The sequence below is a fragment of the Mobula hypostoma genome, chromosome X1, assembly GCF_963921235.1.
Source record: "Mobula hypostoma chromosome X1, sMobHyp1.1, whole genome shotgun sequence".
NCBI classification, from domain to species: domain Eukaryota; kingdom Metazoa; phylum Chordata; class Chondrichthyes; order Myliobatiformes; family Myliobatidae; genus Mobula; species Mobula hypostoma.
The window spans coordinates 19069292-19091922 of NC_086128.1; the positions used below are offsets into that span (position 1 = coordinate 19069292).

Here is a 22631-nt window from a genome sequence, read left to right on the forward strand (position 1 = left end):
GGAGCTTGTGATGAGAACCCGCTGATCTCAGCTATGCTTTGTGTCCAAGCATTCCGCAAAACAGTGATAAACATGGAAATGTGATCCTTGTCAGCATTTGACTGAAGTGACTATTGGGCCCACACAGTGAGTAGCTGCTTCTGGCTATCTAGTCGGGAAGAACATCAATTCCAAGCCTAATTGTTGCACATCTGGTATCCATGCGTGTATGCTTTCTAACAGGCTCTGGTGGAGTGGCTCTGGTCTAATACTACCGCTCCCTTGCTCGGAGGTCCCCACTGCCACATTAGTTGCTGCCTCAACTGAGATCAGCTAATAACGCTCAGATGGCGGATATAATGTGGTACATTGTGACCCTATATGGTCCTTTACAATGCCGGATAATTGATTTACCTATTTATCTACCAGGGAGCCAAAACTAATCTTCAGAAATATTTGCATTTCTGTCATTATCTCTGTGACTTTAGGATGACTTTAGAACCATTAAAATACTTTTTGAAAGGTAGTCACTGATACAGCATAAACAATTTGTGCATAGTAAGCTTTTGCAAACAATGAGGTAATGAGCATTTGAGATCTTGGTTAAAGGGTCAGGATATGGATGTAAAAAAATATTAAAAAGTAATTTAAAATAATTTCCTCTCCGTCCACTTGGATCAAAGTAAAGATTTCCCAAAGTCAACAAGAACAGGCATCAACACCCTGATTTTGTGGAACATGGTGATGTGCCATTAAGAATTCAAACAAGGCACCTCTTCAGATTAACACACACACCAAATACTGGAGGACTCTGCAAGTCAGGCAGCATCTATGAAGAGGTATAAACAGCAGACATCCCACCCTGCAAAAACTCGTTTCAGGGAGGTAGTATCATCAATTTGCGGGAGACTCCTGGAACTTCCGGGAGAGGTGGGATGTCTGCAATAGAGTAGCTCCTTAGCAGCCAGCCAGCTAGTTTAAATAACGTTAGTTATGCTAATGAACGAATGACACCTGTTAAACTCACCTCAACATGACTTTTACAGTCTTACCCACCATGGGCAATAGAAAAGTCACTGTGGCAAACAGTGCAGCGAGCAACACTGTCATTATTTTTGACCCCTATTAGTCAGGGGTACACTTTAGTGTAGTCTGGGGTGACGTACGTTTTATATTTTGTTTGGAACACTCTGCCATGGTGCGCTCTCGCTCTCTCTCGTGGTCGCTCGAGCGCTTCGCTTGCTTTCGCTCTCTCGCTTGCTTGCTCTCACTCTCTCACGCGCGCTCTCTCTTGCTTTCTCTCGCTCGCTCTCAAAAAAATTGATTTTCGTGATATTGTATATAATTTGCGGGCATCAGGGAGCCACTATTAATATGCGGGAGACTCCCGGAACTTCCGGGAGAGGTGGGATGTCTGAAACAGTCAACATTTTGAGCTAAGACTCTTCATCAGGACTGAGAGGTCTTGGCCTGAAACATTGACTGTTTACTCCCTCTATAGACGCTGTCTGGCTTGCTGAGTTCCTCCAGCATTTTGTGTGTGGGTTGCTCACTATTTCCAGCATCTGCAGAATCTCTTGTGTTGACCTCTTCAGATTCAGCTTAGCTTATTGTCATATACACCAGGGTGCAATGAAGTTCCCTGTCTGTGAGTGGCTCACAGAGTAAGCAGTGTACATGGTAATAATAAATACAACAATCAATACAGCGATGCAAAGCAATGGAACAGTGCAATGTACAGTAGGGCAATATGAGGTAATGCATACAGTAAATCAATCTGAAAAGAGCGGGCATAGATTTTGGTCTGAAATGAATCGGGCTTAGAAGAAGTGACCTTACATGGTCAAAAAAACTGCCAATGCTCCAGTCTCAAACTGACTGTTGGTGATATTAGCAGACAAATATTTAATATGTTCATTCCCCTGCCTGTTTCTTTATAGACAGGCATTGCTCCTGCTTGGATCACAGGCAGAGGAAATGTCACATGAATACATTGAATGTTTACCTTCTAATATCATCATTGTCACTATCTTGGCTTACACAAAGAGTGGTCATATGGGCCAGGTCCAATCTGGAAATGGACAGCAGCAAATTAAGAAAAGCGGAATGGGAAAACTAAAGATATAAAGATAAAGCAGGCTGTAAGCATTGACAGTCAGATATTTCCTTCTGAGAAACAGATGTTTTTTCTTAAAATACCCTTATAAAGAGAAAGATTAGCTTTATTTATCACATGTACTTTGACACATACAGTGAAATACATCACTTGCATCAAATCAAAACAGTGAGGGTTGTGCTGGGCAGCCCACACGTCGCCACATTTCCTGTGCCAACATAGCCTGCCCACAAGTCACTAACCCTACCCGTACGTCTTTGAAATGTGGAAGGAAACCAGGGCACCTGGAAGAAACCCAAGCAGTCATGTGGTCAGAAATTAACTGATCCCTAGTTTAAACATATGTAAATTCTTTGGGGGGCAATTATACCTGCATTGTGTGTCACTACCATTTCATTCCTTTAAGTCCATCTTGAGTTATGCGATGCCCTTTCTGTTAATGTAAGATAACTACCTGCATTATTCCAGCCTGTCAAACTCCTCCTCTGTGTCCTCGTTCCATAACTTTTAAATAGTAAGAGGAATATACATAACCTTCAGTCAAGAGTTTAGTACAGATGTGGTAATTATTAACCCCAGGCCATATAACCTCTACTGTGAACCCACTGGAAGGGATAGCTTTCATACAAATAACGTTTTAGTTAGGTCAATTCTGCATAATTTTGGTGCACAGTTAACACCCTAGATCAGATAAGCTTTGCAAATGCAGATCCAAGTGATTGTAATGGACAAGTTCCTGCTTTCAGGAACTGCTACAAAACCACTGAAAGGGATAACTGTGCTGCCCACACACACACACACACACACACACACACACACACACACGTTTAACTTCGTGTTTCAATTTATTGCAGTTTCAATAAAGAGACTATTTAATCCAAATATGCTTGGTACGTCAACAGACACAAAATGCTGGAGGAACTCAGCAGGCCAGGCAGCATCTATGGGAAAAAGTACAGTTGACATTTCAGGCCGAGACCACTCGGCAGGTCTGCCGAAGGATCACCAGTCCTGCCAAAGGGTCCCAGCCCGAAAAGTCTACTGAACTTTTTTTCATAGACACTGCCTGGGCTGCTGAGTTCCTCCAGCATGTTGTGAGTGTTGCTTGGATTTCCAGCAGCTGCAGATTTTCTCTTGTTTGACATTTGGTATGTCATTTACTTATTTATTTAGAAACACAGAGTGTTACAGGCCCTCCTGGCCTTTCAAGCCACGCCACCCAGCAACCCCCAATTAACTCTAGCCCAATCACAGGACAATATACAATGTCGAATTAACCTATTAACTGGTACGTCTTTGGACTGTGGGAGGAAACCAAAGCAACCAGAAAAACCCACGCATTCCACGGAGAGGACGTACAGACTCCTTACAGATGACGTCAGAATTGAACTCTAAACAAGCCGAGCTGTAACAGCGTCACGCTAATCACGACACTACCGTGGCAGATATTAATCTTGCCAATACTTTCATAGGAGCTACACACACACACACACACACAGAGTGCCGGAGGAACTCAGCAGGCCAGGCAGCATCTATAGAAATGAATAAACAGTCAACGTTTCAGGCCGAGACCCTTCATCAGGACTGAGAGGGAAGGGGGGAAACATCAGAATAAAAAGGTGGAGGGGAAGGGAATGAGGTTAGCTGGAAGGCGACAGATGAAGCCAGGTGGGTTGGAAGGTCAAGGGCTGAAGAAGGAGGAATCTGACAGGAGAGGGGAGTGGACCAAAGGAAAAAGGGAAGGAGGAGGGGACCCAGGGATGAGTAATAAGCAGCTGAAAAGAACTAAAAGGTCAGAGAGGGGGATAGAGGAAGAAGGGGTGATAATTGTTTACCAGGTGAAATTTATAATCGTACCATCAGGTTGGAGGGTGCCTAGACAGAATGTAAGGTGTTGATATTCCACTCTGGCAGTGGCCTCACCTTGGCACAAGAGGAGGCCATGGATTGACACGTCAGAACAGGAATGAGAATGGGAATTAAAATGTCTGGCCACTGGAAAATCCCGCTTGTGGCAGATGGCATGGAGGTGATCGACAATTTACAACATGTCTCACCAATGTAGAGGAGGCCACATCGGGAGCACCAGACACAATAGACAACCCCAGGAGATTTGCAGGTAAAGTGAAGGACTGCTTGGGGCCCTAATGGGGGTGAGGGAGGAGGTGCAGTGAATGTTGCCTCCCAGGTGCCAGAGTCAGGGACGTTTCGGATTGGGTCCACAGCATTTTGGAGAGGGAGGGAGAGCAGCCAGATGTCTTGGTACATATTGGTACCAATGCCATAGGAAGGAAAAGCAAAGGATGTCCTGAAAAGAGAATTTAGAGAACTAGGCAGAAAGCTGAGAACCAGAAGTAATTTCTGGACGGCTGCCTGTGCCACGTGCCAGTGAGGGTAGAAACAGGGTGATTTGGCGGATTAATGTGAGGCTGAGATGCTGGTGCAGGGGCCATGGCTTCAGGTTCTTGGATCACTGGGATCTCTTCTGGGGGAGGTATGACCTGTTCAAAAGTGACAGGTAGCACCTGAGCCTGAGGGGGACCAATATTCTGGTGGGCAGGTTTGTTGGAGTTGTTGGGGAGGGTTTAAACTAATTTGGCAGGGGGTGGGAACCGGAGTGAGGGGACTCAGGATAGAACGGATGGTAAAAAAGCAAAGATAGCATACAGTCAGACTGTCAGGAAGGGCAGGCAGATGACAGGACAAAATTGCAGCCAGCAGGGTGAGTATCAGTGTGTTAGGGATGCAGAATCAAAAAGGATAGCAAACAAGGTACTCAAAGTGTTATACCTCAATGCATGGAGTATAAGAAATCTTGTTGCACTACTGCAGATTGTTGGGTATGATGCTGTGGACATCACTGAATCATGGCTGAAGGATGGTTATAGTTGGTAGCTGAATGTCCAAGTTACACGTTGTATCGGAGGGATAGGAAGGTCAGCAGAGAGTGCGGTGTGGCTCTGCTGTTAAAGAATGGCATCACATCATTTGAAAGATGTGACATCAGATCGGAAGATGGTGAACCCTTGTGGGTTCAGTTAAGAAACTTCAAGGGTGAAAGGACCCCGATGGCAATTACATACAAACCTCCTAACAGTAGCTGGGATGTGGATCACAGATTGCAACGGGAAAGAGAAAATGCATGTCAAAATCATGGGAGATTTCAACATGCAGGTCAATTGGGAAAATCAGGATGGTAATGGATTTCAAGATGGGTTTTTAGAGCAGTGTGTCATTGAGCCTACTGGGGATCAGCTATACCAGATTGGGTGTAATGTAATGAACCAGAGCTGATTGGGGAGCTTAAGGAAAAAGAACCCTTAGGAGCCAATGATCACAATATGATTGAGCTTAACTTGAAATTTGATAGGAAGAAAGTAAAGTCTGACATAGCAGTATTTCAGTGGAGTAAAGGAAATTACAATGGTATGGGAGAGGAGTTGGCCAAAGTAAATTAGAAGGAGCTGCTGGCAAGGATGACAGCAGAGCAGCAATGGGGAGAGTTTCTGGGAAAAATGAGGAAAGTGCAGGATAAATGTATTCTAAAAATGAAGAAATACTCAAACGGCAAAATAGTACAACCGTTGCTGACAAAGGAAGTCAAAGCTAATATAAAAGCAAAAGAGAGGGCATACAATAAAGCAAAAATTAGCAGGAAGATAGAGGATTAGGAAACTTTTAAAAACTTAGACAGATTAGGAGAATGGGCAAGAAAGTGGCAAGTCAAATACAATGTTGGAAAATGCATGGTCATGCACTTTGGTAGTAGAAATAAATGTGCAGGCTATTTTCTAAACGGGGAGAAAATCCAGAAATCTGAGATGCCAAGGGACTTGAGAGTCCTTGTACAGGTAGAGTTAGTGGTGAGGAAGGCAAATGCCATGTTAGCATTCATTTCAAGAGGTCTAGAATACAAGAGCAATGATGTGATGCTGAGGCTTTATAAGGCTCTGGTGAGGCCTCACCCAGAGTATTGTGAACAGTTTTGGGCTCCTCATCTCAGAAGAGATGTGCTGGCATTGGAGAGGGTCCAGAGGAGGTTCACAAAGATGATTCCAGGAATGAAAGGTTTATCATACAAGGAATGTTTAATGACTCTGGGTCTGTACTTGCTGGAATTCAGAAGGATGATGGGGGATCTCATTGAAACCTTTCGAATGTCGAAAGGCCTAGACAGTGGAGATGTGGAAAGGATGTTTCCCTTGGTGGGGGAGTCTAGGATAAGAGGGCACAGCCTCAACATAGAGGGGTGTCCTTTCAAAATAGAGATGTGGAGAAATTTCTTTAGCCAGAGGGTGGTGAATTTGTAGAATATGTTACCCCAGGCAGCTGTGGAGGTCAGGTCATTGGGTGTATTTAAGGCAGAGATTGATAGGTTTTTGATCGGACACAGCATCAAAGGTTACGGGGAGACGGCTAGAGAGCAGGGCTGGGGAGGGGAAAAAAGGATCAGCCATGATTGAATGGACCAAATGCTAATTCTGCTCCAATATCTTCTGATCTTATGGTTTTATGTTGATCTCAACAGCACTGACAGCTGGAAATCCTGGGGACAAGGCTAAACCCACTCTCAGACTACTTGTGGTGGAGGGGCCTCTCAGCAATGCTTCAAAAAGCTCAGAAAATCAAAACAAATTGCAGATGCTAGAAATCTAAAACAAAAACAGAAAAATGCTGGAAATACTCAGCAAGTTAGGCAGTATCTGTGGGAAGAGAAACAGAGTCAATATTTCAGGCAAAAAACAATTCAAATGAAAAGCCCTGCTGGCCTTGCCCGTCATCTGCTAACTGACTTCCCAGCAGAAGATTACACCCAAGAAAAGGCTCCAGGTTCCAAGGGATTGAGAGGGCACTAATTCGGCATGCTTGAATAGTTGACTGGTCAGAGAGAGATCTGACTCAATATTTTACTACGGTTGTAGGAACCTGCTGTATATTCCCAACGAGACAACAGTAACAAGATTTCAAAAGTATTTCATTGACTGTGAAGCACTTTGAAACATCCAGAGTCCCTTATGGTCACCATAACAATGGAGATCCTTCAGTTTTATCACCTGGTAATTAAGTGGTTGGAGCCTATCAATAAAACCACCTGTATATAAACTTAAAAGTTAAGTGAAATAAACTGCCTGGAGGTCATGCAAGTGTCAGATGGTGGGAGCCAATCATTGCCTTCTGTAAATTGTGTAAAAATAATTGTCATAAACATTCCCAAACATAAGGGATTCTTCAGATGCTGGAAGTCCACAGCAATACACAAAATATGCTGGAGAAACTCAGCAGGTCAGGCAGCATCTGTACAGAGGGATAAACAGTCAATGTTTCGGGCTGAGACCCTTCAGCAGGATGGAAACGGAAGGGTGAAGATGCCAGAACCAGAAGGTGAGGTGAGAAGAAGGAATACCAGCAGGCAGCTGATAGGTGAAACCAGGTGAGGGGGAAGGTGAGTGGGCGGGTGGGAAAGTGGGGATGAAGTGATAGGTAGAAAAAGTAAAGGGTTGAAGAAGAGGAAGAAGGACCCTGATCAGAGGGGGTGAGTGTACCATGGGAGAAAGAGAAGAAGGAGGTGCACCAAAGGGAGGTGATAGGTAGTTGAGGAGAAGTGGTAAAAGGGGTCCCAAAACCGGGAATGGAAAAAGGGAAAAGGGGATGGGGTAAGAAATTACTGGAAGTTAGAGAAATCAATGTTCATGCCATCCAGTTGGAGGCTAGCCGGACACAATATCAGATGTTGCTCCTTCAAACTGAGGATGGCCTCAAAATGACCACTGAGGAGGCCAACATAGACCAACATGTTGAATGGGATTGGGAAGTAGAATTCAAATAGGTAGCCATCGTAAATCTTACCTTTTGTGGTGGACAGAGAAAAGGCTTTTATTTTCTACTGCTTAAAAGAAGATCTCTTTTAAAGTATACGTTCAGCTAAAACCGACACTGAGTTGGCAGCTTTCAAATTCATTTCTATTAAACCAGCAGTGATGAGAGCGATGATGCTGCAGTAGTCAGCAACCAAACTGGTGGCAGTTGGAAGGGTAATGGCGGAAGAGCCTGTCAATCAAACCAGTGGTGGAGGAAATAAGGTTCAGTTCTGGGGTTATAGCTGACCCAGTCCTTGGACGACTTTTCCCAATTATATTGGATTGCAAAATTGGTCAATGTTCATTTTGGGTAAGGAAACAGAAAGAAGCATTGACCTCCTCCTCCTTATGTAGTCCCACAGGACTGAAGGTGGCCTGCTTCCATTCTGGTTCGGTCGGTTATGAAATGACCGATCCAGTCGATGTTGGACCCACAGATGGGACAGGGCAAATAAATGGGCAGTTTGTGAATTTTTGCAGTCCTTCTGCTGCTTACACATGACTTCTGTGTGCATCTGTAATATGAACTCAAGGTTCTCAATACCATCCCGAGTGCTCCTTCTCCACTTTGAGTGACCATGGGCCATAGATTTGCAGGAGTCAGTGGGAATGTTGCACTTCTTCATTGAAGGTTTGAGCACATCCTTTAATCTTTTTGTCTGCCTAGACAATAAACTCTTCCAATGACTAAGTTCAGAATAATGTCTTCATGGAGTGTTGGGTCAGGTGGGCACACAAATGTATCCAACTGTGTAATTAGGACCTCAGTGCTGGGGATGTTGGCTGGAAGGGGGTGCTGACTTTGATTCACTGATTCTTTCAGTGAGTTGAGGATTTGGCTGAGGCAGCTTTGGTGGTACTTTTCCAGCGCCTTGAGGTGCCTCCGTTTATATTTACAGCTGTGTGGAACAACCATTGCTCTAAGCAGGAAATCTTTACACAGCCTGAAAACTGCAAGACACTTTAAATGTTTTATTTTGCTAATATGCACATTAAACAAACACAAACCACAACTCACAACACAAGTAAACAATGTCAAGCAGTCAAAACAACTGACAGGCACAATGGCAAAAGTAAAATGTTTTGACTAGATGGCGCCAGCATTCAACGGGCTGGTGGTTTATTAGCAATGAACTACCGACTTCCATTCTGTGTTTATTGTTACAACTTGTATCAGCATTGTAACTTGAAACACTGACAATGTAAATACTTTGAAGCTCTAAAATGTTGTGGTACATTTATTATTTAGAAAATGGTTGGATTATATTCATTAACATAATTAATTACAATATATTTCACAATTATATTAACATAGATTTCAAAATTATATTAACATCATATAAAACAAAATTCCAGCTGCAAGGCAACAAAGGCTACGTGTGTGGGAGCATTTCAGTTACTGCGTGGCCATGCACCTGCGTGGCATAGAGGAAACAGTGCTGCTACAGTAGTCCAAATCTTCAAAGTAAATGGGACAGGAATCACTGCTGACTGATGCTTCATGAGCTTTGTGTCAGGGTTGAGAATTTGCGCTTCAAATGCCCTTTACCTCAGATGACCAAAGATATTGCTCGTGCACTAAAAGCAGTGATAAAATTTATCATTAATGCCTCTCTCCATTGAAAGTCACTCTTTGAAACAGCCTTGTTTGCCAAAAGTCCACATCAACGTCAAGTCTGTTGTGGACCTGTTGGTAAAGATAAGATGGAGATGAATTTCTGCCAACAACCTAACTTGAGATGGATGTTTCACCATCCCTCTTGACTAAGAATCAAAGTCTCCTGTGAGATACAAAAAGGCCATATATCATGGTTGATGCCACTGCCTGCATTGCTCTTTGAGCTATCATCCAGTAAGATCATGTTCACTCTGCCTCCAGATGGACACAATTCACATTTCAATTCAGCGATCAACTCTTTCAACCACTGGGAGGACAACTGAGGAGGATACTTACAATGTGGTAGACATCAGGGAAACCTTTCTGCGGTTATCAATATCAGATTTTTCTCCTTTGTTGAAGGTAGTCATTATTATGATGTCCACTGGCATGTCCTCTTCTTCCCAAGTGTGGGAAAAGAAGCTGTGAATATGTCTGAAGCATCTCTCTGCCATGTTTTAGCACTTCAGTGGGGATACCACCTGCTCCCAAAGCCTCGTAATTGTGTAAACCTCCATAAGACAGAGAACAAACCCAGCCTATCGAATCTCTCCTCCTAACTACAGCTCTCCGTTCCAGGCAACACCTTGGTTAATTTCTACTGCTTTCTCTCTAATGCTACCACATCCTTCCTGTAGTGTGGTGACCAGAAGTGTGGCCCGAGCAATATTTCATACAGTTGAAACATGACAACTTAACTTTTATTAGTATTGGTGAATTATTATCACATAGACCAAGATACGGTGGAAATCTTATCTTGCATACTACTCATACAGATCAAATCATTACACAGTGAATTGAAGAGAGTAAAATGACTACAGAAGAAATAGTGATTAGATCAGCAGGGAGCTGTTTGAAACAAGACCCCACACTCCGGCACCGTCTCGCATGAATTTCTATTCCTTGTGTTTCCAAATATTGCTCAATATGCATCACCAAAATGTTAATAGAGGCTCAGAAATGAAAACACCATTATTTTTCAACGTAAGCTATGAAGGTAGGCATGTCAAACACCTTCTTCATTACCCTAACCAATTTTGACATCATTTTCAGGGAGCTATGAACTTACCCCAACGTCCCTCTGTACAGCAACACTCATGAAGTCTCTGACTGACTGTAACATACAGAGGTGGGAAGATGGAGACAAGTTCAAGCACGGTTAGCTTCTCAGCATCCGCTGAGAATGCATCACCCTGATACAAGCACAGAAGCCACCCTGCTCGATTATTGAAAGAGAAAGGCAGAAGTAGACTTCAGCAGAGAAGAATCATCAATAATTCCTTTTATGTCAGTGTAATATGCCGCTCTATCACAATCTGAGCTACATATGTGCTGATCATGTGGTCTATTCCAAGACTTCCACAATACCAAACCCCAATTTACCAACAATTCGGAAAGTTAGCAACTCATACATTGAACGACCCTATTTTCTTTGTAGAGCAGGGAAGTAAACCAGCTCAAAAAATCATTAAAATTCCTACAGTATAATAGATATGACAAAAATAAATCTGGCAGAGAAATTTAGAAAGTGCAGCAAATTATCAATCTTTTCTTTGGCTTTTCAAAACAAAATACAGCATTTGCAGTACTTTAATAGGCCATAAGACCCCTGCCCCCACCCCCACCATTTCGATAAGATCATGACTGATGGAGTAACATGATCTTATGGCTGCTGCTCAGGAACACTTCCATCTGCCTTTCAGAACTGGAAATCAACTGGTAATTCTCCCCATACACAGAAAGTGTTGGAAACCTACTTGACAGCCAAATATTCATTTATTATAAGACCTATCAATGATTGTTTCTGGACTGTGAAGAGGAACAGTGGCTGAGATATGTAAAGGCTGCAAATACTGTACAGCTATGCACAGAGTGTCTCAATTGAAGGAAATGCTTGTGAGAAGAGGTGATAAAACTGGGAATGGGCCACAGAATATTTCAAGAACTGGATTATTCCACAGATCATGGCAAGATCTCCCCTGCCACATCCAGTGGTTTGGCTTCAACTAACTTGCAGGCAAAAGTTTTTGAATATCCATGATTATAACAAATTGATTGATGAGAAGATCTTGTGCAATTGCATCTATCGGAAGCCTAGCAGGATCAATGGCATGTGACAACTCATCAATGCCTTGTGAAAATTAAGAATTTCATCCATGTGTTTAACTCAAAATTCTGAATCAGCACACTACCCGCCCCCCCCTTACTATCACCACAACTACGTTCCCTACTCCCAGCATCACACACACACCTCAAAAATAATGACTGGGCTTTTAGTTCCACAAACAGCAAGAGCAAATTGCATGAGACTATGAGAAATTAGTTTGGGGATCCAAGACTTTCATTCACTTAATGAAAACCGCACACTCCAGGGGCCTGTAACCTGCAGTGTGTCTTTATGAATTCAGGGCACACTCTAATCATCTGAAATTGGAAACTGCTATTGACAGACATGCTCTGACACACAAAATGACCAGCTCAGCATCTCCTGAATCAAATTCAATGTTTTTTTTTGTTTTTAATTTTAATTTAATTATCTTTTCTTGCGTATTATTTATTCACTGGGTCAATAGCTCAGAAGCCACTCCCTAGTTTTCAGGCTGGATTTTTGCAGTCTGACAATGAAGAGTCTCAGACACATCAATTTGTTAATGTACTCAATTTTGCTTGTGACTTTACTCTTGTCTATTTAACTATTCTTTTTAGAGAATCAAGAAGTAGAGGGCATGGGTTTAAGGTGGAGAGAAGAGATTTAACAGGAACCTGAGGGGCAACATTTTCATCCAGAGAATGGTCCTAATATGGAACGTGCTGCCAGAGATGACTGAGGCAGCTACAATACCAGCAACTTAAGGTACTTGGACAGGTACGTGGTTAGGAATGGTTTACAGGCATGTGGGCCAAATGCGGGCAAATGGGACTAGCTTAGATGGGAACGTTGGTTTGGCATGGACCAGTTGGGCTGGAGAACCAATGTCCAGTGTGGAACCAATGTGGAGAACAGCGTGTTTGACTCTATGACAATTCACTCATGGATTCTTGATTGTCAAGCTGGTAAAATTACCAGGCAATCCATAAGCTGCTCAACCACGCCAACATGAAAGTTTTTAAAGACTTAGGCAGCAGAAATTATGATAAATGTCGTTATGATTAATTGGACAGAGAGATAAATTGATAATTGATAGGCTGATAATTTAATTAATAAATATATGAGCAAGGACTTGATACCTAACTCAAGAGATCCTGCAGATGCTGGAAATCCAAAGCAACACACACAAAATGCTGGAGGAACTCAGCAGGTCAGGCAGCATCTATGGAAATGAATAACCAGCTGACGTTTCGGGCCGAGACCCTTCCTCAGGACTGGAAAGGAAGGGGGAAGAATCCAGAGTAAGAAGGTGGGGGAGGAAAAGGGGTACAAGGTAGAATGTGATAGGTGAAGCCAGATGGGCAGGGGAGGGGATGAAATAAGAAGCAGGAAAGTAATAGGTGGAAAAGGTAAAGGGCTGGAGAAGAAGAAATCTGATAGGAGAATAGAGAGGACCATGGGAGAAAGGGAAGGAGGAGGGGCACCAGAAGGAGGTGATGGGCAGTTGAGAACAAGAGGAGAGGTAAAAGGGGTGCCAGAGTGAAGAAGTGGGGGGGGGGGGGGTGGCGCAGAAATTTACCGGAAGTTAAGAGAAATCGATGTCCATGCCATCATGTTGGAGGCTGCCCAGACAGAATATGAGATGTTGCTCTTCCAACTTGAGATTAGCCTCATCGTGACAGCAGAGGAGAGCATGGACCGAATATGCTAAACCTATACTAAAGCACCTAAATATGAAACCATACTAAACCTTCATAAAACTGATTAGACCATGATTATAACTAATTCAAGGCATCACATGTTAGGAAGTATGTCAAGGTGATAGAGGATACCTTCTCAAATAGCATCAGTGATAAGAGACCAGCTTGGGAGAACCTAAAAAGTTATAAGATTCTCTTTAAAGAGATAGTTAAAGGGTGATTTAATCCTAACGTGCAAAACTATTGAGGGGTTTAACAGTAAGTAAGAACAGCATTTTCCATTGGCAAGAAGGTTTATTTAAGATTTAAGATGTGTCAGAAGAAAGAACTAAAGGGGAGATGAAGCAAGAAAAGATTCATGCAACAAGTGGTCATGGAATGAAGTGCACTGCCTGGGAGAATAAAGCTAATTGAATTGTCACTTTCAAAGAGTGAATCACACATACACTAAAAAAGGAAAAGTTGCAGCGCCACAGGGAACGAGCAAGTGAGTGTGACTGTTTGGAAAGTATTTTCAGTGAGACTAATGATAGAACAATTTCAAAGAATTGGCATTGACATGATGGGCAGAGTAGCCTCCTTCTGTGCGGTGTCATGTGAAATGATGAACGGGTGTCGTCTTTAAGGAAATAATACAAAGTAAATGAGGAATTAATTGAAATCCAAGTTATGTTTCATTATAAGACAATTCATAATTTGTTAGCCTTGGTTCTGTCCTTGATGTAATTCATTGTAACTCAGTGATGAAGAGTTTTATCTCGTAGCCCAGTGGAGCTCAGATGTAGACTATAGATGCAACAGGCCCACCAGCCCATTCCTTGCCCTCCTGACTGCACTGAGCTATATTAGTGGACAAACACTTGCCTCTCTTTGCTTATGTGCATGAGAGAAAAAGCAGCTTGGCATGACAAAGTTTTCCACAAGTGCCCATGTGATTCTGTCAGCTGCTGGAAACTATCAGGTCCACACCCTCACTACAAAGCCACCACTTCAAACGGCCTAGGCCGCTGAAGTCATTCCTCGTCAGACCAAAACAAAGCAATCACAGTTACCATAGAACCATAGAAACTACAGCACAGAAACAGGCCCTTTGGCCCTTCTTGGCTGTGCCGAACCATTTTCTGCCTAGTCCCACTGACCTGCACACGGACCATATCCCTCCATACACCTCCCATCCATGTATCTGTCCAATTTATTCTTAAATGTTAAAAAAGAACCCGCATTTACCACCTCGTCTGGCAGCTCATTCCATACTCCCACCACTCTCTGTGTGAAGAAGCCCCCCCCCAATGTTCCCTTTAAACTTTTCCCCTCTCACCCTAAACCCATGTCCTCTGGTTTTTTGCTCCCCTTGCCTCAGTGGAAAAAGCCTGCTTGCATTCACTCTATCTATACCCATCATAATTTTATATACCTCTATCAAATTTCCCCTCATTCTTCTACGCTCCAGGGAATAAAGTCCTAACCTATTCAACCTTTCTCTGTAACTGAGTTTCTCAAGTCCCGGCAACATCCTTGTAAACTTCTCTGCACTCTTTCAACCTTATTTATATCCTTCCTGTAATTTGGTGACCAAAACTGAACACAATACTCCAGACTCGGCCTCACCAATGCCTTCTACAACCTCATCATAACATTCCAGCTCTTAAACTCAATACTTCGATTAATAAAGGCCAATGTACCAAAAGCTCTCTTTACGACCCTATCTACCTGTGATGCCACTTTTAGGGAATTTTGTATCTGTATTCCCAGATCCCTCTGTTCCACTGCACTCCTCAGTGCCTTACCATTAACCCTGTATGTTCTACGTTGGTTTGTCCTTCCAACGTGCAATACCTCACACTTGTCAGTATTAAACTCCATCTGCCATTTTTCAGCCCATTTTTCCAGCTGGTCCGAGTCCCTCTGCAGGCTCTGAAAACCTTCCTCACTGTCTACTACACCTCCAATCTTTGTATCATCAGCAAACTTGCTGATCCAATTTACCACATTATCATCCAGATCATTGATATAGATGACAAATAACAATGGACCCCAGCACTGATCCCTGTTGCACACCACTAGTCACAGGCCTCCACTCAGAGAAGCAATTCTCTACCACCACTCTCTGGCTTCTTCCATCGAGCCAATGTCTAATCCAATTTACCACCTCTCCATGTATACCTAGCGACTGAATTTTCCTAACTAACCTCCCATGCGGGACCTTGTCAAAGGCCTTACTGAAGTCCATTTAGACAATATCCACTGCCTTCCCTTCATCCACTTTCCTGGTAACCTCCTCGAAAAACTCCAACAGATTGGTCAAACATGACCTACCACGCACAAAGCCATGTTGACTGTCCCTAATAAGCCCCTGTCTATCCAAATGCTTGTAGATTCTGTCTCTTAGTACTCCCTCCAATAACTTACTTACTACTGACGTTAAACTCACCGGCCTATAATTTCCCGGATTACTTTTCGATCCTTTTTTAAACAACGGAACAACATGAGCCACTCTCCAATCCTCCGGCACTTCACCCGTAGACAGCGACATTTTAAATATTTCTGCCAGGGCCCCTGCAATTTCAACACTAGTCTCCTTCAAGGTCCGAGGGAACACTCTGTCAGGTCCCAGGGATTTATTCACTTTAATTTTCCTCAAGACAGCAAGCACCTCCTCCTTTTCAATCTGTACAGTTTCCATGGTCTCACTACTTGATTCCCTCAATTCCATAGATTTCATGCCAGCTTCCTTAGTAAATACAGACGCAAAAAACCTATTTAAGATCTCCCCCATTTCCTTTGGTTCCGCACAAAGCCAACCACTCTGATCTTCAAGAGGACCAATTTTATCCCTTACAATCCTTTTACTCTTAACATACTTGTAAAAGCTCTTTGGATTATCCTTCACTTTGACTGCCAAAGCAACCTCATGTCTTCTTTTAGCCCTCCTGATTTCTTTCTTAAGTATTTTCTTGCACTTCTTATACTCCTCAAGCACCTGATTTACCCCCTGTTTCCTATACATTTCATACAACTCCCTCTTCTTCTTTATCAGAGTTGCAATATCCCTTGAGAACCAAGGTTCCTTATTCCTATTCAATTTGCCTTTAATCCTGACAGGAACATACAAACTCTGCACTCTCAAAATTTCCCCTTTGAAGGCTTCCCACCTACCAATCACATCTTTGCCAGAGAACAACCTGTCCCAATCCACACTTTTTCAACTTTTATAAGCCAGGTCCACTATAGGCAAACAATTCATTTGAGAGTGATTTATTTACGTGCTTCAATGCTGTAAGCAGCTGTTAAGAGTTACAATGAATTCTTGAAAAATTGACTGGTTATTGAAAGTGTCGCCCTACAAGCATACTTTCCACAACCTTGAATTCGACAGTATGGTTTCCGCAATCTGTTCCTTAACTAATTCCCTGTTGAGAAAGGTGTCTCTCAACAAGGCCCCTGAGACAGTCACATTATCCAGGCACAGATGTTTGAAGTAGCCCTTCTAACGCTGTCTTATAAAAGAGAGAGAATTAAAGACTAGCTGCTCCTTCTCACAGCATCCCAAGGGAATGTCTATTGGGAAGGATCCAGGAACCTGGATAATCAATCCAGCTGATCTATATTGCATATACAGAGATAAAGTGCTCTTCTTTAAACCCGGTTTTGGTTGGGTGGAGGCCCCAGCCAAGAAAATAATCTTCATGTCCTGAAATAAACATTGGAAAGGGGGTGATTGAATGGGATACAATCTCTACCTTGTTTATACAGCATTGCACAGAGCAACAGAGCAACAGTTCAAACAAGTACTGAATCAGTGTACGAAAAATGGGCAAAAGCAGCCAAAATAGGATAGGAAATCAAAGGGAATGTGGCCATTTGAAAAAAGAGCAGAATTGAAGGAGCAAAACTTGACCTCAGGTGCTAGGAAAATTGGGTGAGTGGCAGAGTAAATAAATAGGGGTTTTCCAAGTTCTGGCAGGGTTTGGGTTACTCTGGATGTCTCCATAGTCAAATAGCCCTAAAGGCAAAATAGAGAAGTGGTTAAAACAGAGGGGGAAAAAGCAGAAAGGAAAGTACAATATAGTTTAAAAAGGAGGTGGCTTACTTTCCAGATGTTATAGATGGATAAGTGAGTCAGCACACACACAGACACTGCATTCTTCAATAACGTATATAACTGGACACCGTGCTGTCAATGTGACTCTGGGATATTTTTATAATGTTTCTAATGGGTGTTAATAAACTGAATGATATGTATTCCCGGAGTCGGACAAAAATAAAAAAGACAACCTTCAAATAACTCTGCTTGGTCTCCAATCGGAACGAATGCAGTGTTACCAAATAAGGGCACCAGTCCCCATTAACTGGCCAGATTTAAAGGTACCAAGGGGTCATGGGTGCGTTTATAGTTAAGGGGCCTGCATAAATACCCTGTGCAATCGAGACCTCTGTTAACTCCTTCATACCCACACACGGTGGTGTGTCTGGGAGCATTCTGAGTCCCTCTCTGCATGGGCTCTCCTCACTAATGATGACTTGTCCTTAAAGTTATATGGTAACACTCCAGCAGATGGAGAAAAAACTGGCTGAGAGCAGATGAGTGCTCTTAAAATGGGACACCTGCTAATTATTTATGAATATTTGCTTTATGTTATTGTATCTTTTGCCTCCAAGTCTTTATGCCGAGATAGATTCAATAAACTGTGTGCAAACCCCTTGACTTACTGAAACATTACAGGCACAAATTAAATATCCCTCTTAGAACGTGTTCAAAGGCTAACTGCGACTCAAAATAAAATTCTATTTTCTCATAAGTGTCAATTTCAGCTAGCAGTAAAATACTCGTCACATACACAGTAGCAATTCTGTAGCTTTCTAAAATCAACTTCATTAGTCTTGTGGTAATGCGACATGTCAACAAATTTATACACATTCTCCCAGACCCCAATACATGGACCGGTTCCTGGGGACCCTACATTATGGCACACACTGGGGCACTGCTGTACAAGGATACACTTCCAAAAAAACTCCTGTTCAACTTTCCATTACATAGTACCTGCTCCCTAAAGGAAAGCAGTATGTATTTACATACACACACCAGGTGTGAGGAGCTAATCATTCAATAACTACTTAAAGCTAGAGATCCTTTCTTCCTTTTATTTGCTGTCAGTCACAAGACACTTTACTTCACCGTCCACTGTCGTTGCATTGGTATGCGAATCAATCACGAATGCGGGACAGCTTTGCGGGGGAAAGGGCAGCCTGGCCTAATATTGCTTCTGAAAGGGAACTCCTGATTGCTTATAACATGCTTCCAAACTTCACTCATTCAATACTCGTTCCTCAACAGCCTCCTCATTCTCCACCCACCAGGAATTTGAGATCACCTGCAACTCTGCTGTCCATAACCACACTCACAACAAATTACAATCACCCAAGTATATTGGTGCACAAGTTGACAATGGGATCTGAACAAAAATTCTTGTTTTTAAAACCTTCCAGGAGGCCTCATCCCTATCCCTATAACCTCTTCTAGCTTTACAACCACAAATCCCTCAATTCTGATGTCTTACGGAGTCCCCACATTCACTGCACACCCATGCCTACACCTGCCAATTCACACCCAAAACCACGATAACTCTTCCTCTCCTTCATACCTTTCAACTTCTCTTAAAATCTTTTCTCTTTGATCAGGCTTAAGGTTACTTATTCTAATATCTCCTTGTGTGGTTCACTGTCAGGTGCCCTTTGAAAATCACTGATGACATCCTAACTTAGAAGGCACTATTCTAGTGCAGGTTGTTGCTATAACATCCAGCTGTAGAAATTTCATACACATAATTCCTTATTTTTTGTCATTGCTATGGTGTTGCTTATAACATTGGGATTCCCCCAAAGCATTGTACAGCCAATTATGTACATTTTGAAGTGTTGTCAATATTTTAAAGTAGGAAACACAACAGTTAATTTGGGCACAGTATTCAGCAAAGTGATCATGAGTAGATCCAAAACTAAAACAAAAACAGAAAATGCCAGAAATGCTCAGCAGGGCAGATTGGAAAAGAGAAACAGAGCTAACATTTCACATTGTCAGAAATGGAATGGAGTTAGAAGAAGTTTGTAAAGCTGCAGGGCGGGTGGGACGTGAGAGGGTAAAATCGGACTGACTGTGGGTTCCTCCAGCAGTTTGTTGTTTGCTCCAGAATCTAGCATCTGCAATCCCTTGTGCTGCAAGCAAGGGTATCTGAATAATGTGAGTGGGGACAGGTATGAAGTGAGAAACATTGATAGAAGAATGTAGGATTTGCAAACTGCAGGGAAGGACAAGCAGGGCTATGTTCTCACTCTGTCATTGATCAGAAAACCTTGTTTACAGCTTATCCTCGTGGCCACCCTTGTTTTATCCCATCAGAGACACACACTCCTCCTCCCACCATCCCTGCAACTTTACAAGCTTCTGTTGTCTCCTTCCCATGACGAACGGCCTTCACGCTGGAGCATTAACTCTGTTTCTCTTCCCACAGATACAGCCTGACTTGCTGATTGTTTCCAGATTTTCCGGTTTTGTTTTAGATTTTCAGCATTTGAGTTTTTTTCCCCTTATTTTCACAGATATTGAGCAGATAATTAGTTTTAGTATTGATTGGGGGATAAATATTGACCAGGAGACTGGGAAGCACTTGTTTGAAAGATCAGGGAATTGAAAGCTATGGGGAGCTAGCATAGAGGAGAAGTTGAGAGGCCTGAGGTAGATCAACCATAATCAAACTGAATGATGGAGCAGGCTTGAGGAGTGGCTCACTCATATCCTTACTTTCTTTTGTTTTCTTAGAAAATGTGCCATGGAAACTTTAACATCCACCTGGGAGAACTGTCAGGATTTAGAGAATAAAACAAGAAGACAAAAGTACAGAATTAGGCCATTCCGTTCATCGAGTCTGCTTCATCTTTCCATCATGGATGAGTTATAAACCCTCTGAACCCCATTCTGCTGCCTTCTCTCTATAACCTTTGACACCCTGACTAATCAAGAACCTATCAAACTCCACTTTAAATATACCCAATGACTGTCTGTGGCAATGAGTTCCTCTGGCTGAAGAAATTCCTCCTCAACTCTATTCTAAAGGGATGGTCTTGTAGAATAGGGCGCACCTGCGACTGGGCAGCAATCCTACAGCAGGACACAAGATGTGGGCGTTGATATTCATGCATTGATCCGGGTCCGAGTTGGGCTTGAACGTGCAATCTTCCCACTCAGAAGCAAAGGAGGCTTCATATAGTTAACCAACTTCAACTTTTCCGTTGTCAATCCTCCGAATTGTGTAGCTGTGCCATGCGAGTATTCACACGCGGTCGACAATTTGAAGTATAAACTTAGTGCACGCCTGAATCCCAACTCAATCGCCCTAAAATTAAACCAACATTGTCCCAGCATTGTCAATTAGTTCTTTGGCCGCAGTAGATTTTATCAAGCGCTCTTAAATAATTCATGAGTGGTTCCCACCAAGGCAGCCAGATTTTAAAACATAAAACGATTCGGCTGGGGAGGAGAGCGAGCGGCTAAAGACAGCTCTCGCAGGTTGAAATCACTAGCGAGACAGATCGGCCGGCGCTGCACCGATCTTTCTAAATACCACAAAACAATTGTATGTTTATTTAACAGCAGGGTTGAAAGGGACCTCTGCGTCGATTACAAGGAATAAATCACGTTTTAATATGTTGCTGCCTGCATCCAAACCTTCAAGTCTAACTACGGACATTGACGTGTTAGAACTCCCACCGCACCTTGCAACACCGTTATACATACAGGAACACGGGCTAGTTAATATACAACTGCACGGCAATAACAGACTTGCTTTAACGCAAGGATGGTGAGAAAGAAATCACTGTTTGATAACACTCGGCTGCCGGCTTCAATACCTAAGCTCTAAAAAAAACTTAAACGTTCCCCAGAAGTATAAGCATTGCCTTCTTGGGATACTCGCAAAGAGATATATTAAAAATAAGTTGACAGAGACAAATGAGTCGTTCCGTTCCCTTAATTTGTGAACGTCACGTCTGCGTATCTTCTGTAAACATCATCCTTTGCCGCTTCTCCCAGCCGCAAGTAATAAAATTCACACTACTTGATCAATCTGCACTCTTTCTATCTTTCCTGCAGTTTGTCTGGCATCAACTCAGATAAACGTTACAGATTCAAAATATATTTTTCAACTCACCAACTCTGAGCATCCGGGCCGTTTTGTTTGTGTAAAGCTACGGAAAACCCAAACAAACTCCCTCTCTCGCCTTCCTTTGCGATCGTGTTAGTCGTTTCCAGATTAAACGCCGAGCCGCGGGCTGCCAAGAGCAGCCAACACACGCGCAGGAGAGGTGTCATTACTGTAATGTCTCTGGTGCAGGAGAAGCTGTTTCCCAGCTTGACAGAGAGGTACTGACTGGCTCAGTGTGTGCGACCTCGTGTTTACAGGAGACGGAATGCACCGCAGCCACTGCTGGTAGTGTTAGTGAAACCCTTCCTCCCGCCCTCACATACACACGAGCTCTCACTGAAGTCCGACAAGACTTACCAGTAACCCTTTCACACCTCACTACATTGTTTTAGATTTGAAATCACATGGAGAAGCGTATTTAACAAATTAACGCCGTGCAGAATTACGTAAGGTAATTTTATCAACTGAAAAAAATTGAAATATCTCACAGCGCTGTTACTTTTGGTTCACAGTTTATGTAATAGGGACGATTGAATTACTTATGTTTATTAAACGTAGCTTGTAACCGACCACAATTGTTTGACATTGCATGAAAATCTGCTGAGCATTAGAGGACAGAGAGCAGAGGATCACAAGCAGGTACTCAGAATGGTAGGACGTGACTAGTGGGAAACTCTGCAATATACCTGTACAATGGAGTAATAAACGTATATCCAAGTCTGCCAATGACATAGAAATAAGTAGCATTGTGATCAATATTAAATTGAAGCTCAACCAAAAGTAGAAAGATATAAATGGGGAAGACTGACTCATGGAAATTCATGTAGCCAGATGTGAGGTCAACCACTTAGAACCTAAAAAGGATAGAACATAGCATTTCATCTGTGGTGAAATCTGAACGCGGGGAGGTCCAAAGACACTTTGTATATCAACGACTACATGCCATTGAGAGATACAGAAAATATTCAAAAAGGCTACTGGAAGGCAGGCCTTTGGATTTGGAAACACAAGAGACCGCAGATGATGGAATCTGA

General features: G+C 42.7%; 1 protein-coding gene across 4 annotated transcripts in view; it reads right to left on the bottom strand.

Annotated features, from left to right (window-relative positions):
- LOC134340316 (integrin alpha-6-like) overlaps window positions 1-21922 on the bottom strand; it is a 201604-nt gene extending 179682 nt beyond the window's left edge. For 2 of the 4 annotated variants that reach the window (XM_063037396.1, XM_063037395.1), the window contains exon 1: window positions 21604-21920. In XM_063037396.1, the coding sequence (XP_062893466.1) occupies window positions 21604-21764 (161 nt within the window). In that variant the 5' untranslated portion in view covers window positions 21765-21920. Of the gene's footprint in view, window positions 1-21603 lie in introns of all 4 variants that reach the window. The other 2 variants (XM_063037397.1, XM_063037400.1) reach the window with 1 other exon arrangement.
- Between the last annotated feature and the right edge of the window lie 709 nt (window positions 21923-22631).